The sequence below is a fragment of the Aricia agestis genome, chromosome 4, assembly GCF_905147365.1.
Source record: "Aricia agestis chromosome 4, ilAriAges1.1, whole genome shotgun sequence".
NCBI classification, from domain to species: domain Eukaryota; kingdom Metazoa; phylum Arthropoda; class Insecta; order Lepidoptera; family Lycaenidae; genus Aricia; species Aricia agestis.
Genome location: NC_056409.1, coordinates 4,070,821 through 4,085,630, shown reverse-complemented (window position 1 = coordinate 4,085,630; position 14,810 = coordinate 4,070,821). Strand labels below are relative to the sequence as shown.

Genomic DNA, 14,810 nt, shown 5'->3' with positions numbered 1-14,810 from the left:
TTAAAAAGCAGTTAAAGAACGTTTGTGTGCTAAAGCGTATTATAAAGTCAATGATTTCTTCGAGGACAGCACACCTTGGGAATAGGGTGGCTCCATGCAGGTTACTTTTCTTTTAATTTTGTTACATAGCTGTAAGCCATAACATTGTAATTTTCCATTTTTTTAGTAAAAGATGGCCCCGTGCGAGTTTCTTACGCCGGTTCTTCTCGGCGGGGTAGTTCCCGAACCGGTGGTAGGCAAAGTAGTTTCTTCGTTCGACTTTCAAAAAGTGTATCATGATACCCATTTTGAAGATATTTTATTTATTTATTTATTTATTTAGAACGCAATAGAGACAACTGCAGAAAATCAACGATTCGTTTTGCCCTGATTCCTTCTCCAAAACTTAACTGATTTAAGTACTTTTTTCATTAAAGATTAAAGAAAGGCTTGAGCTGTGTTCCTATGTTTTTTTTTTTTATATATAATCTAGCCAAATCTGTTTTCTGGATGTTTGAACACAGCGGAAAATCTGGCCATTTTTTTGGGTTTTTGAACGTTCATATCTTATTTAATAATTAAATTATGAAAAAAAAGAAAACATAGGGATATTATATTAGTGGCCGTAGATATTCAGGAAAAAAAATATAACTCTACTAGCATTATCCAGGGAGGAAACAGGGGACAACGTTTGTATGGAAAAAAGGGCGGTGTGGACTACTCTTAAAACCTTTACTATAATATTATAAAGCGGAAGTGTTTTTGTATGTTTGTTTCTTCTCTCTTCTTGATCTTAGGAACTACTGGTTCGATTTAAAAAATTATTTCACAGATATAGCGCTAGATAGATATAGGCTATTTTTGCGGGAAAATGTACGGTTTCCGTAGAGTTCCTAATTTTCGCGGACCAAGCCGCGCGGAACGTCTGGTATTTGATATTGGCCTTGTACTATATAATTTCGGGTATCATCAACATTTTGTGAAACTCGATTTTATAGATAAGTATAATTATTGTGCCCCCAGGGACTCAAAACTTCATTGTCCCGTCAATTTGTGATCGTGGAATTTTATTTTTATCGGAAAACGGCCCGATTATCCCCGACGGAGGGATTATTATGAAAAATTATAGAGTCCTTGGCTTGTCAAAATTGTGAGAGGGATCGTTCGCTCTTCATTGTGTAAGCTCATAAAGAATCGATTAATTATTAGCAGTATATGTCGCGTCTTCGGTGTTTTTCGCTTTTTTTGTACTTAGTTACTGTAGCTAGTAGCTACACGTTAAATTTTTTTAAATCCGATAAATACCTTCAGAACCAATAAATACCTTCCTAAGAAGTATATATTACAAAATCATAAGCAATTAACTTGAGTTTTTTGCAACAGTATGATATTTTTTCGTCGTGTCCGTATTTCAAAGTAGATAATAACCAACTTCATCATCTGGCCTACTGGCCAGCTGGTGGTCTGGCTATCTGGCTGTACATTAAATCCATATTTTTATTACAATCATTTTCCTGGCCCTTTAGCTTCCATTTATTAAAAAATGGCAATTACCTGCTTCATTTTTTTTATGAAATAAGGGGGAAAACGAGCAAACGGGTAACCTGATGGAAAGCAACTACCGCCGCCCATGGACACCCGCAACATCAGAAGAGCTGCAGGTGCGTTGCTGGTCTTTTAAGAGGGAATACGCTCTCTTCTTGGAGGTTTGCAGGTCGTATAAGCCTAGAAATACTGCTGGTGACAGTGCGTTCCAGAGTTTTACAGTGCACGGCAGAAAGTTACGCGAGAAACGCACGATGGAAGACTGACACACATCAAGGTGATGAGGATGGTATGTTTTTCGCGTGGGGCAATGGCAAAAAGTTGCAGAAGGTATGATTCCGTACAATTCCTCAGAGCACTCCCCGTGATACAACCGATAGAGGATGCAGAGTGAAGCTACATCTCGGCGTAACTCCAAGGGGTCCAAGCTGTTTGAAACACTATGGCAGTCAACAATTCGAGCGTTCTTCATCCACTAACGTCTTTATTCTTTAACGAGCTTTTGCCTTCGCTTCGCTCGCGTTATGAAGGATTATCCCCTATTTTAACCCCTTGGAGTTGGAATTTATCAAAATCCTTTCTTAGCGGATGCCTACGTCATAACATCTACCTGCATGCCAAATTTCAGCCCGATCGGTCCAGTGGTTTGGGCTGTGCGTTGATAAATCACTATGTCAATCAGTCAGTGAGTTTTATATATATAGATGATAATGATAATTGTTATCAATATTTCTGACTACCATAATAACATACGCTCTATCATTCCAATTTTATAGAAGTATGTATGTATTTATTTTATTTATTTTTCAATTTATGTACACACAAAATGAAGTTAAGAAACTAGCTTAACCCTTAAAGGCTACATTGATTTCGTGCACTATTACGACTACACCGGGTGTAAAAACACCCGGTTCTTAAAATTGGAAAATAATGACTAAATTAAAATCTCACTTTGCCAAATATGGGCTCAAAATATAAATTGCAAAATGCATAAAATCTCATATTTATTATAAGAATACCTTCTACCATGACAATTAAGCATAATCCTGTAAACTGAAGATATATTACTACCTGTATGAAAATCTGCTACAATGTAAACACAAGTGTTTTAATTTATTGACAAGTCTTATTATTTTTTATAATCATAGTACAGACAATAATGAGGCGCACAAAAATATTAATGAAGTTATAAAAATATATGTCTTCTTTTTTTAATAGAAATTTCCATAAAATTTTCCGTAAGACAAAAAAATACAATTTTATATCATAATAACGTTAACAAAATCAAAATAAGCTTAGAAAGTTCAGCTTAACAGCCTTTTTGTCGACAATACTATATGCATCATTTAGTGAATGACTTTTGCCTGTGGTCCAATTTATCAGACTTGTCGATGTCCGAAGTAGTTTTTGAGACAGTATATTATGATCTAAAATGAAACATAAGAATGAATTTTTAAATAATGAGTTAATAATAAAACTACGCAACAAAACAAACATTTTACTTTCGACAAATTTTAATACCCCACTATGACTACAACGGGTGTAAAAACACCCGGTCCACCTTCGTATATCAAAATCTGCGTGTGCCAGTCACTGTTTTTCCTGCTTATCCGGAGGCTACTTTTAGAAGAATACACGAAATCACAGAGCGACCAGTTTGCGCATAAAAAGATTTCGTGACCCGGGTGTAAAAACACCGTTGTAGCCTTTAAGGGCTAAAACTAAAAATGTGTTTTGTGCAAAGGTACATCTTGTATTTACATTGTGGTTTCGGAGCTCAAACGCATATTATAATATTATATAAGACCACGCCCACAGACTTAGATCAAGATAGATACCGTATGTGTACTTACTGTACTTCGCGTGCCATGCCATATTATAGCGTTCCCAAACGACGAGCAATGCTCGCCTTTCTAAAGTCTTTAGTCTTAGTCTGCTATCGGAATTGGACGCCAATCGGAATTTTAAAAATGCCTAAATGCCTAAAAGTGCCTTATTGAGATGTAGAAATTCAAACAGATTATACTTATAGAAACGTTGGCCTTGATACGTTACGAATACGTTTCTTATCATCGGTACGTCACAGTTTGTAGTAAAAAAGTGGCACGCTCGTTTTCATACAAATGGAGTATGAATGGTCTAATAGACATAGATCAAGATAGATAACGTATGAACTCATCTATCCCCAAGCGGCAGTCGTCTGCGCATAACAATAATTGAAAATCTATTGTGTCTGCCATACCCATACGATGGAGGTGCTACCGCCTTCGTGGTCTAGTGGCTTAGAGCGCGGCTCTTGACTAGGAGGTCGTGGGTTCGATTCCCACGTTGGAAACATGTTATTTCCAAATTTGGTTAGGACAATGCAGGCTGATCAGCTGATTGTCGGATGGGCATGTATATAGGCTCCTTGGGTCCTGCGCCCGATCTCTCGCCAATCGTGTTGGTCCGTCCCACTGGGTTATGAGAGTAAAGGAATAGAGAGTGCTCTTGTGTACTGCGCACACACTTGGGCACTATAAAATTACTCCTGCGTAACTGGCCCGGTTTCAATAATACCGGCCACCGTCACCGAAACCGGTGTGGGAGTTATTATTATTATAAGAACACTGCAATAATGAACAAACTGCCTGCAAACCACAATGAAGTGAAGCTATTATGTTGCAGAGAGGCTGCGAACTTAATTTCCGAGTAATCTCGTTCCGGGCAACGTTCCCATAATATTACGGAGCGTGCCGCATGAAACCTCGTTATACTATACTACTAGACGTTCCGCTTCGCCCGCGTAAATTAGATATTTCACAGACAAATCAGTCCACAAACAATAGCATGTGATCCTTCACGTGGTCTACTTCTTATCTGTGCCAAGTAACAGAAAAATTGATCCAGTAGATCGTGAGATAAGCCCTTTCAAATAATTTCCCCCGTTTTTTCCACATTTTCCTCGGTTTCTTCGTTCCTATTAGTCTTAGCATGACAATATAATATAGCTTATAGCCTCCCTCGATAAATGAGCTATCTACCACTGAAATAATTTTTTAAATCGGACCAGTAGTTCCTGAGATTAGCGCGTCCGCTTTATAATATTATTAGTATAGATTTCATGACTTGCATATAAACTTGCATGCAACCATAGAGAAATCATCAAATATATACAAGATGTACAAAACTAAGTGATAATACTTTAGGGTGTGTATATGTTCCTTGTAGAGAGTTCACTGTGAAAGTAGCAGCGCTGAAAGACCAATTTTATTTTCATTTTTGTACGGGCAATTGGGCAATTATCACTTAGTTTTGTTACACCCTGTGTAAGATTCTCGTGTCACAGTGTTTGTACGCGAACTCCTCCAAAACGGCTCAACCGATTTTAATGAAATTTTGTATGTACATTCGTTAGGCCCGAAAATAGATTTTTATCCACTTTTTTATATTGGTACTAGAAATAATTTATATGGCAAAACAACGTGCCGGGTCAGCTAGTACATGTATAATTTGAACATGATGCAACGTACTATTATACTATGATCCAAAGTCCAAACGACAAAAGGCGAGAAAAATAATTTCATTAGGATATTATGTCTGGGCAGTCTGGGTGTTCTTAGTTCTTACAATATTTTCGATATCGTTACAATTGTAAATTCAAAAATCAAAATATTTATTTCTAAATAGGTTGACAAAGTTAACACTTTTAGAACGTCTACATAAGGCCCACCACCGGTTCGGGAACTAACCCAGCGAGAAGAACCGACGACGTAAGAAACTCTCATGGGGCCACCTCTTTTTGAAAAATACAAATAGAAGCGGCCCATGGGCGTAGCGAGGTACGGGCGGGGGGGGCAGCTGCCCCACCCCTACTGCAAGAGCGATCGGTCGCTAATGCTCACGAGCTCATGCTGCTCATGCTGCTTAACAAAAAATTAAAACCGACTTCCAAGGTAAAAACAATAATAACATCCTTATAATATTATGAACTAAAAAGTATTAAATAATTTTTCCTATCTAATAGTGCCTTTTTCCGTATTCGGCTAAAACTCAACTATTTCTGTACTCAATCTTCATAATTTTGAAGTCGGTGCCAGTTACAAAAGTTTCAAATAGTCTGGCAAACTGAAGATTCAGCTACCTGGTACCGACTTCAAAATGATGAAGATTGAGTACAGAAATAGTTGAGTTTTAGCCGAATACGGAAAAAGGCACTATTAGATAGGAAAAATTATTTAATACTTTTTAGTTCATAATATTATAAGGATGTTATTATTGTTTTTACCTTGGGGCTTGGAAGTCGGTTTTAATTTTTTGTTAAAAATAATAATTCCCAATAATAAATAATTTATAACGCGGCTATTGAATCAGTAAAACTAATTGGTGACCCCTGTTCTAGAACATAGTGTCGCGGTCATGTGTTATTACTTATAAGTTATAAGATTTGAATAAAATAACCAGTGAATATTTTATTATATTATTTACTGGTTATTTTATTCATTCATTATTTTTTTATATTATTATATCCGTAGTTATATCCTATGTATTTTTAATGCCACGCCGAGGCCGTATAGTAAACAGCTGCCATAAAAATAAAATAAATAAAAGTTTTTTTGTAGTTACTTTTACTATTAGGCCCATATTCTAATACTATAGGTAATATTTTTTTGGTAAATATTCCGTATCGCGCCACCAGCTATTTTGAGGCCGTTTTTTTTTTTTAGTCGCGTTATAATCTGTAAACATCATAACTAGTATTGTTATGATGGCGCATGACTATTTCTGGCTAAAAAAAATTTTTTTAAAAAGTAATTTTTTTCGAAAATTTAAGATATTTTTTTTAATTTTAATTTTGGTTGGCCTAAAGGAAACGGGGCACTATGGGAAAAAAATACAACCTCCTATTGAAAAACTACTACAAAATAAAGTCGACGGTGTTGTGGTCTACGTTCCAACCTAACCTAACCTACTTTTGGACTTTCTGGATTGTGTTTAGTTTTGGTTTTGGCGGGCTTTGCTTAGGGGGGCTGCCCATCCCCCCCCCCCCCTCCTCCCGTCCCAAATACAACCCCCTTAGACCACCCCTTTTTATTCAGTCACGGATACCGAAGCGGTGGGACGGGGGGGCGCAGGCCCCCATAAAGGGGGCTCGGGGGGCTCAGCCCCCTGCCAAAACAAAAACATACACAATCCAGAAAGTCTAAAAGTAGGTTCGGTTAGGTTGGAACGTAGACCACAACACCCAGAAATAGTCGTCGTCGTCGTAAACGTCGACTTTCTTTTGCCAGAAATAGTCGTGCGCCATCATAACAATACTAGTTCTGATGTTTACAGATTATAACGCGACTGTAAAAAAAACGGCCTCAAAATCGCTGGTGGCGCGATACGGAATATTTACCTTATTTTTTATTTTATAATGAAAATAGATATTTCTTTCGATATCTTCTATATCCATTTTATGTATTAAATTATCGCGGTATTTGTTGCCACTCATTTATAACGGCTGGAGTCTGGGACCGCTTTGCATAATGTGTACTTATCAGATAGAATGAGAATCAGCCACTTATTTATGGGAAAATGCGTGGTTCCCGGGTTATTCATTTTGCTGCTAATCGTTCGGTTTTGCCAATCGTGTAAACTGTAGACTCCAGTTTTTAACCGACTTCCCAAATACGAGAAGGTTATAATATGTTCGGCTGTGGATTTTATTTTTTAGATAAAATGGTCGAGATTTTTAAACTATAGCATAGCTTTTATCGCGGGCTATGATCGTGGCGTTCGAATAAATAAATTCCGTAACGAAAATAAACCTAACACCCCCCACTCCGGTTATGCCGGTCGGTGCGGCGGCGTTGCCGTGCATCGTCTAACGCCGTTTCAGTTCGGCAGACTTCGGCACGGCGTTTGTATGCATGACCAGACGTATACGAATAGGCATGATGACTATTTTTTTTTCTTATCGGTAATTGAAAGACACTTAAAAAATAGAAACATCGTTGAAAGAATGACTCCGATAGCTTAAAAATTCACTAAGATATGACAATTCAAATATCTCATAAAAAAGACCTGCCCGAAACTCTCCATACAAAGTGCTACGAAAGTATGACGTCAGTCTTTCGTAGTTTGTACGCATCGGGAGACAACTTTGTTCGACAGGTATATTAAATATTGCGTTTATGAAAGTGGTTTCATAACAAAAGTTGCTTTTAATTGCATAAGTTATCGAATTGTATACAAATATTAAGAAATTAAATTGAAAAAAAATTCGACTTGAATATCCAACTTTAAAGGCGCATAACAAAAAAAATACAAATGCTATCAAGCTGAAATTTTGGGAACACTTATTTTTTACCGTGAATTCTTTATTTTATTAACAAAATTCGCTCATCTTTGACCTTGTCATCATCCCTTTTTGCATAAGTTAATAGAAAATGCTTTGCAAAAGATTTACCGCAGCAGACCCCGTGTGCCACTCGTATTTTTTATTTCAGTTACCTCTAAATCCTAGCTTTAGTCCCGTCACTGTCAGTCTAGGAGCTCCAGGGTTCTCTGGAATTTTATTTATTCGTTCGCAATTTCTTTCGACAAGCCAAAGTCCATAAAGGCTTCGTCTACGACATTTTGACGGAATAAACATTGGGAACATTCCTCTTTTCTCCCAGCTGTTTGTTAATTAAATAAAAAGGACCTCTTATCTCTAGAGCTGTACCTTATTTAATTCACTGTAAGAGCGACTGTGATTTAATAAATATGTTTCTGGACGCTTAAGTGACGGTTACTTTTAACATAAGGTTGATTTTTTTATGTCCATCTTTTGAAATAATCTTTATGAAATTACTGATTTAAAGTCGACGCGATAGTGAATCGAACCATATTTATGGTTCTTATTTTGGGATAAAGTGTTGACTGTTATTATACCATAATCCTACCATTGCTCGACAATTAACTAGTCGCAATAGAGTTTCTATTATCAGAACCTATTGTCAATTGTTTCAACTAAAATCTATTTGTCGAAGTTAACAAAAGGGTTTCGTAAAAATCGTGCTAAGGAGTTTGTTAGACAATTTCAGATGGGCCCCTATTCTTGAATCTGGCAGGGATTAGGCCATCTTCAATCTATCGACATTGAACACGAGCTGTCAAAGATAACACAAAGCCAATATGTTTCACTTTCACCCTTACAGACCTGGATCCCAGAAGGATAAGACATAACTTACTCTCTAATGGATGAAACCATAGGTTATTAGTAGTGCCTCGTGTACTTAGAATACCTGCGAATTTGTGTAGCTCTAAGTGTGACACCTGGTCAGGTACCAGGAACCAAAGTGGACTAAAAATGAGTCTTACTTTACTTATTTTCAAATGGCTAATATTTATATATAATTTGTAGATTATTGTTCTGAACTAGTATCATGTAGTGTAAGACACGTTTCAATGACCAAATCTATTGTCAGACGTTTTAGAAGTAACTTTGTTGCTATTTTTTTTCAAAGGCATTTTTATTTTATAAATTAATATAACAACACAAATTCGCAGGTATTCTAAGTACACGAGGCACTACTAATAACCTATGGTTTCATCCATCAGAGAGTAAGTTATGTCTTATCCTTCTGGGATGGATCCCAGAAGGACCTGGAGGTCATCCGAGATAATATATAAAGTCAGTCTAAGCATTGGATAGAAATCGATCACTGCGTTGCACAATTCCTAACCAGTCACGGCAATTTCAAAGCTAAACTTTATGGATTCAAGTTAGTTCCGTCTCCTCTTTGCGAGTGCTCGACTGAAGGTAGCCCGCAAGAACAAGCTGCTTGTTACATACTCTGGGAATGTGATCTCTGGCATGAGGAAAGAACCGATATGTTAAGCAGCCTCCAAGGTGTTTCTAGGGTCGTATACGATGATCTCGCAGCGCACAGAATTTCCGTGCTTTCAAACGTTTTTGTCTATATTTTACTATTGGAAACAATCCAACACAAGCTTGTCAGTTAAAGTAAAGGTCATTCTTATTAAGTAGGTTTAATACAATTTAATTATTTTTCCGTAGTGCTTCCCCCTTTGTTCGGACATTAATGTCACGAAAATTTGGCTGTCTCCCGCTTTGCTTGGGGAGGGAAACTGGATTTCTCCTACTCCTCCTAAGGTAGGATTAATTTAGTTGCGGGTCCCAAGACAGATTTAGCTTGTCCCTCGGGCATCCCTGAGATCATATCAAAGGGTTTTCATGGTTGGTTACCATTGTTGATCCTGGCGACACAGGAGTTGCAGTGGTGGGAATGTGTGGTGGGCCATTTGCCCGTTTAAAAAAATAAAGTCAAGATGATAAACGCAACTCCTTTGCGCCAAAATCCGTTTATCACGCGGGAACCGTACGTTTTTCCGGGATGAAAAGTCTCCCATGTCCTTTCTCGGACTCAAAGTATCTCCACACCTTTCAGCAAAATCGGTTCAGCGGTTTGGGCGTGAAGAGGAAACAAACAGACCAACACACTTTTGTATTTTAATATTAGTATGGATTCCCAAAATTCTTGCATTCGCAAAACTCTAAACTTTTGTAAGCTCTCCACGTGGCCGTTTGAAGTGCTATAAATCGCCGACATGAATGGGCACGTAAATGAACGAGCAAATTGGAAAGGAAATAAAAATGTCTGCGGAATGAACTGCGACGAGCTCGAACGTTCACAATAATGATCCTCGCAAACGATTCACGACTTGATTCTATCGGTATTTCGCTAAGGTACAATATTGCTGCCACTTTTTAGGGTTCAGTACCCAAACGGTAAAAACGGGACCCTATAACTAAGACTTCGTTGTCTGTCCGTATGTCTGTCTCCAGGCTGTATCTAAAGAACCGCTTTAGCTAGAGTTCTGAAATTTTCACAGATTGTGTATATCTGTTGCCGCTATAACAACAAATACTGAATACAAAATAAAATTTAAATTTAAGGGGGGCTCTCATACAAAAACACTACTTTTGGCCAATTTTTTCCCTATAACGTTACGGAACCCTTCGTGTGCGAGTCCAACTCGCACTTGGCCGATTTTATTCCTTCTCTTCATATTTATTGGTTCATATCACTACATAATATAAAACAAAGTCGTCCTCCGCTCTGTACACGTATATGGTTATTGGTTAGTTTATAGATCCCAAACAATTTAAATGATTTTTATGCATTTGTAACGACTTTTTAAAACTTCTATAAAGTGATTTACGAAGAAGGTTTCTTGTCAAAACTTTTGTAACTAGATTCTATTCGTTACAAAAATTATTGCTCATTTTTGTTAACTATTTTTTATTTTATTTTTTTTTTATTTTTTATTTGTTTAGGAAAACTTACAGCTAGAGTAACAAGTAGTTATAAAATAACACAGGAAGGCCAATTACAAGTTTTCACACACATAAAATACGCTAGAGAAGTTAAACAAAGAAACAAACAGCAAACAAAGAACATAATACTTACATAATAATATTGTATATGATATTAATTTATTTAAAAAAGGGGTCGCTAAGGTTCTTCTTTACTCTACCAATACTGGTACAGAATAAGTCTAGTTCTGTGCTCCGAGTAATCTCATTGTACGTTCTACTGGATCTAAAAACATAGGAGTTTCGACGATAGTTTGTTGATACTGGGGGAACGTACAGAAGTTGATGACGTCTAAGTGACGCTGATGGGACACTGATGCTAAATTTTTCAACGAGTTCGGGACAATCTATGATGCCGTTGAGAAGTTTAAATAGGAGAACTATGTCGGCAATTTTTCTGCGCTCAAATAGTGGAAGAATATGAAATTTTTTACAACGCGATAAGTAGTTTGATACGTAAGTTCTGGATTTAAATTGGACAAGTCTTAAGAATTTTTTCTGGATTTTTTCTATTCTTTCGATGTACGTGTGATAATTGGGGTTCCAAATTTGAGAACAATATTCTAGGTGAGTGCGGACGAAGCTACAATATAGGTAGCCTATAATAGGTATGTATATTGTTATCGAAGTAGCTAAAAGGTTCACGCAATATCGAACCACTCAAATGTTTATGACTACACTACCAGTACCGTTTTAACATTTTGGCGAAAACATTATTTTCAAGGACTGTTAAAAGGTCCTGTTACCTTCGGTGGTTCAGTAAAGATTTATTATCATAAGAGATATTAAAGAAATTGATAGATTATTAGATATTTTATCATGGTTAGATCATAAAGTTAATATACCTAAAGAAACAAAGGCCTGAGCAAGAGTGATGTACACCATAAGTAACACTGCGTGGTAAAAAGAGACGTGTGATACATGACAGCAGCACTCTTTTTTTAACGTCCAGTCGGCACGTGCCGCACGTTGACAATTTAATCTCATAGAAATCATGTTCAATCATGATTGTGTAAGTGTATACGTACACATATTTTTCACACAGATGAAAACCAATTTCGGTTTCGTTTGACAGCTCGAGATTGTTGCTCTATTCCGCTAGGTATAATAACTTTATGGATTAGATATAAATATGTAAATAATAATAAATACTTATTAGGTAATTTATATGTAATACGTTCTATGTTAATTTTTTACTGTAAATGCTAGACCGCTACGCAAAATATACGCAATATTAGCGGTCTTCCATTAAAAATTCATATCGAGCTGTACAATGTACATTTTTAGAGTTCCGTACCCAAACGGTTATATAAATGGTAGTAGTAGTAAATTATTTATTTACACAATTAACGTTTTATCGTTACGATGAAATATATCTTGTGTACTGCGCCTGCACGTTGTAGAGGCCGCGTAGCGCTCTACGAAAAGTTACGCCAATCTCCTTCGTCGACTTTGATGTATGTAATAGCCTGGCAAAACAACGTTTACCATATAAATTATTTCTAGTATCAATATAAAAAGTAGATAAATCCTATTCTCGGGCCTAACGAATGTACATACATTTCATTAAAATCGGTTGAGCCGTTTTCAAGGAGTTTGCGCACAAAAACTGTGACACGAGAATTTTATATATTAGAAGGCCCTATTCGACCAAATTTGACACGAGTTGTAACTTGCTACACGAGTGTGACTATCGTCGGAATTATTTTGTTCTTTGAATTACTCTAGAATTTCTTCGTTTGCGTTTAAGGAGTAAGGACGGATTCGACCAAACTGGAATAAAATTTTACTCGAGGATAACTGTTTCCTAATCTAATAGTAACCTGATTTTGCATTATACCAACTTCTAACCTAAGATTTAAGTAATTATACGACAGTAATTTATATTTACAAGGCGATTTTGACGGAAGTAAAATATTTAACTGAGAATTTGCACAACAGGGTGTCAACTGTCACGGTCGGTGTCGTTGTGAACTGATTATTAATAATTAATTAAATAGTAAACTGTAATAATTAAAATTTCCTTTCATACATTTCGAGTTGCTTGGTTCGCAAACGTGGATATTCTAGAGTATTTACTGAAGGAGTAAATACTTTATAATATCCACGAATTATTCTCACAATAGTTACACTCGTGTAACTTGAAGTTTTGTCGAATCGGGCCTTAATACAATTCAATAATACTCCCCACACCGGTTTCGGTGACGGTGGCCAGTTTCATTGAAACCAGGCCAGCTACGCAGGAGTAATTTTATAGTGCCCAATTGTGTGCACAGTACACAAGAACACTCTCTATTCCTTTCACTCTCTTAACCCAGAATAACTGAAAAATAATATATGGGACGGAAGACCGACACGACTGGCGAGAGATCAGGCGCAGGACCGACTTTTTACATGCAAATCCGACGCATGGATCATCTTACTTGTCAGACGATCAGGTGATCAGCCTGCATCGTCCTAGCCAAATTTGGAAATAATATTATGTTTCCAACGCAGGAATCGAACCCACGACCTTCGAGTCAGCAGCAACGCTCTAAACCACTAGACCACGGAGGCGTTATACAATTCAGTAGGGACGGAGAAAGGTTTAATTAACGCGTGCTAATTACACATCTAAAAATGTTTAATTTGGGAAACACTAAAACACGGTTGTTTCAGTGCTGTAATAAACTATTTTTACGTGTACTGTACGTCGTTTTGCTCGCTCTACTTCTTTACACCCATACACGTGTCCGTATCGCAAACATAAAAGTACTTTTTTTATGACTTACTACTTACTTACTTTTTTACTGACACTCAGTATCAAAATACAATTTGAATAAAATTTTACTTTTTGTGATATTTTCAATGAATTTGACGCTTACAAAAACCAGGTATTAATTTGTAATATTCTTTGTTAAACCCTTATATTATAACGAATCATAAAAATATTTTTCTTTACCGAGTATTACGAATTAATATTATCGTTATGAAGTAGGGCAAAAAGCATCAACGAAGTTTAAAGTCAGCTTTTAGTGGTACATTATAGTCGGTGATGATAATTTTTTCCAAACATTTTGTACTAAAATGTAGCCGGGAACGTCACCACGGCGTCCTTGTGGCTGAACTATCCCATAATAAGGTTTTAATATGAAACCCATTTAAGATATTCATTAAGAGTTGGACCTCATCGGGCAGCACGGAATCGCCTTTTTCCGTCACCTTTGCTCTTTCTGTCGCTTAGAACTGCCATTTGCTAGACCGAGACAGAAAGCATAATGCGATAGCACGCGGTGGAATCCTCGAGGCGATCGGCATCACGGACAAAATGCAATGGTCGGCAGGGAGACTCCGGAACGCTGAAGCGCGCGATAGCATGCTAACGCATCCTTTCACGACAAGGCGATCACTTGCTATCGCGATCGCCTTTTTTGTCTGCGGAATGCGACAGCGCGCGTTCGCATGCGGCAGCACACTGCAGCACGTGGTAGCACAGGCGAAACAAATGCGATTCCGTGCTGCCAGATGAGGTCCAACCCTAAGAAATCATTCAATGTCTTTGAGTGTGGCCTTAATGCCATGATTACACATAACGAGGAGAGTAGCGTGACAGTGTCCTCGGCATTTTTAGTGTCGATGCACTCGGTCGAGGGCACTGTGTCGCCGCTCTTTCGGTAGGTGTTATCAGGCCCTAACCGTGTTCCTCTCTTCCAGGGCAACGTACGTCTCCGTGCTGACGATAGCGGCGTTCTCGCTGGAGCGGTACCTGGCGATCTGCCACCCGCTGCACCTGTACGCGATGGCGGGGCTGACGCGGGCGTCGCGCATCGTGTGCGTGCTGTGGGCCCTCGCCTTCCTCAGCGCCGCGCCCTACGCGCTCTACAGCGACATACTGTACAACGAGTACCCGCCCAGTGAGTATAGATTACAATAACTAATATTCAGGATCCGCATATTT

The 14,810-nt window shown here is 37.7% G+C and overlaps 1 protein-coding gene across 2 annotated transcripts in view; it reads left to right on the top strand.

Moving 5' to 3' along the window:
• The window catches only part of LOC121726327 (neuropeptides capa receptor-like), an 89,104-nt gene that overhangs the window by 33,210 nt on the left and 41,084 nt on the right, over positions 1–14,810 (top strand). For both annotated transcript variants that reach the window (XM_042113641.1, XM_042113640.1), the window contains exon 3: positions 14,567–14,766. In XM_042113641.1, coding sequence (XP_041969575.1) covers positions 14,567–14,766 — 200 coding nt within the window. The remainder of the gene's footprint in view (positions 1–14,566; positions 14,767–14,810) is intronic.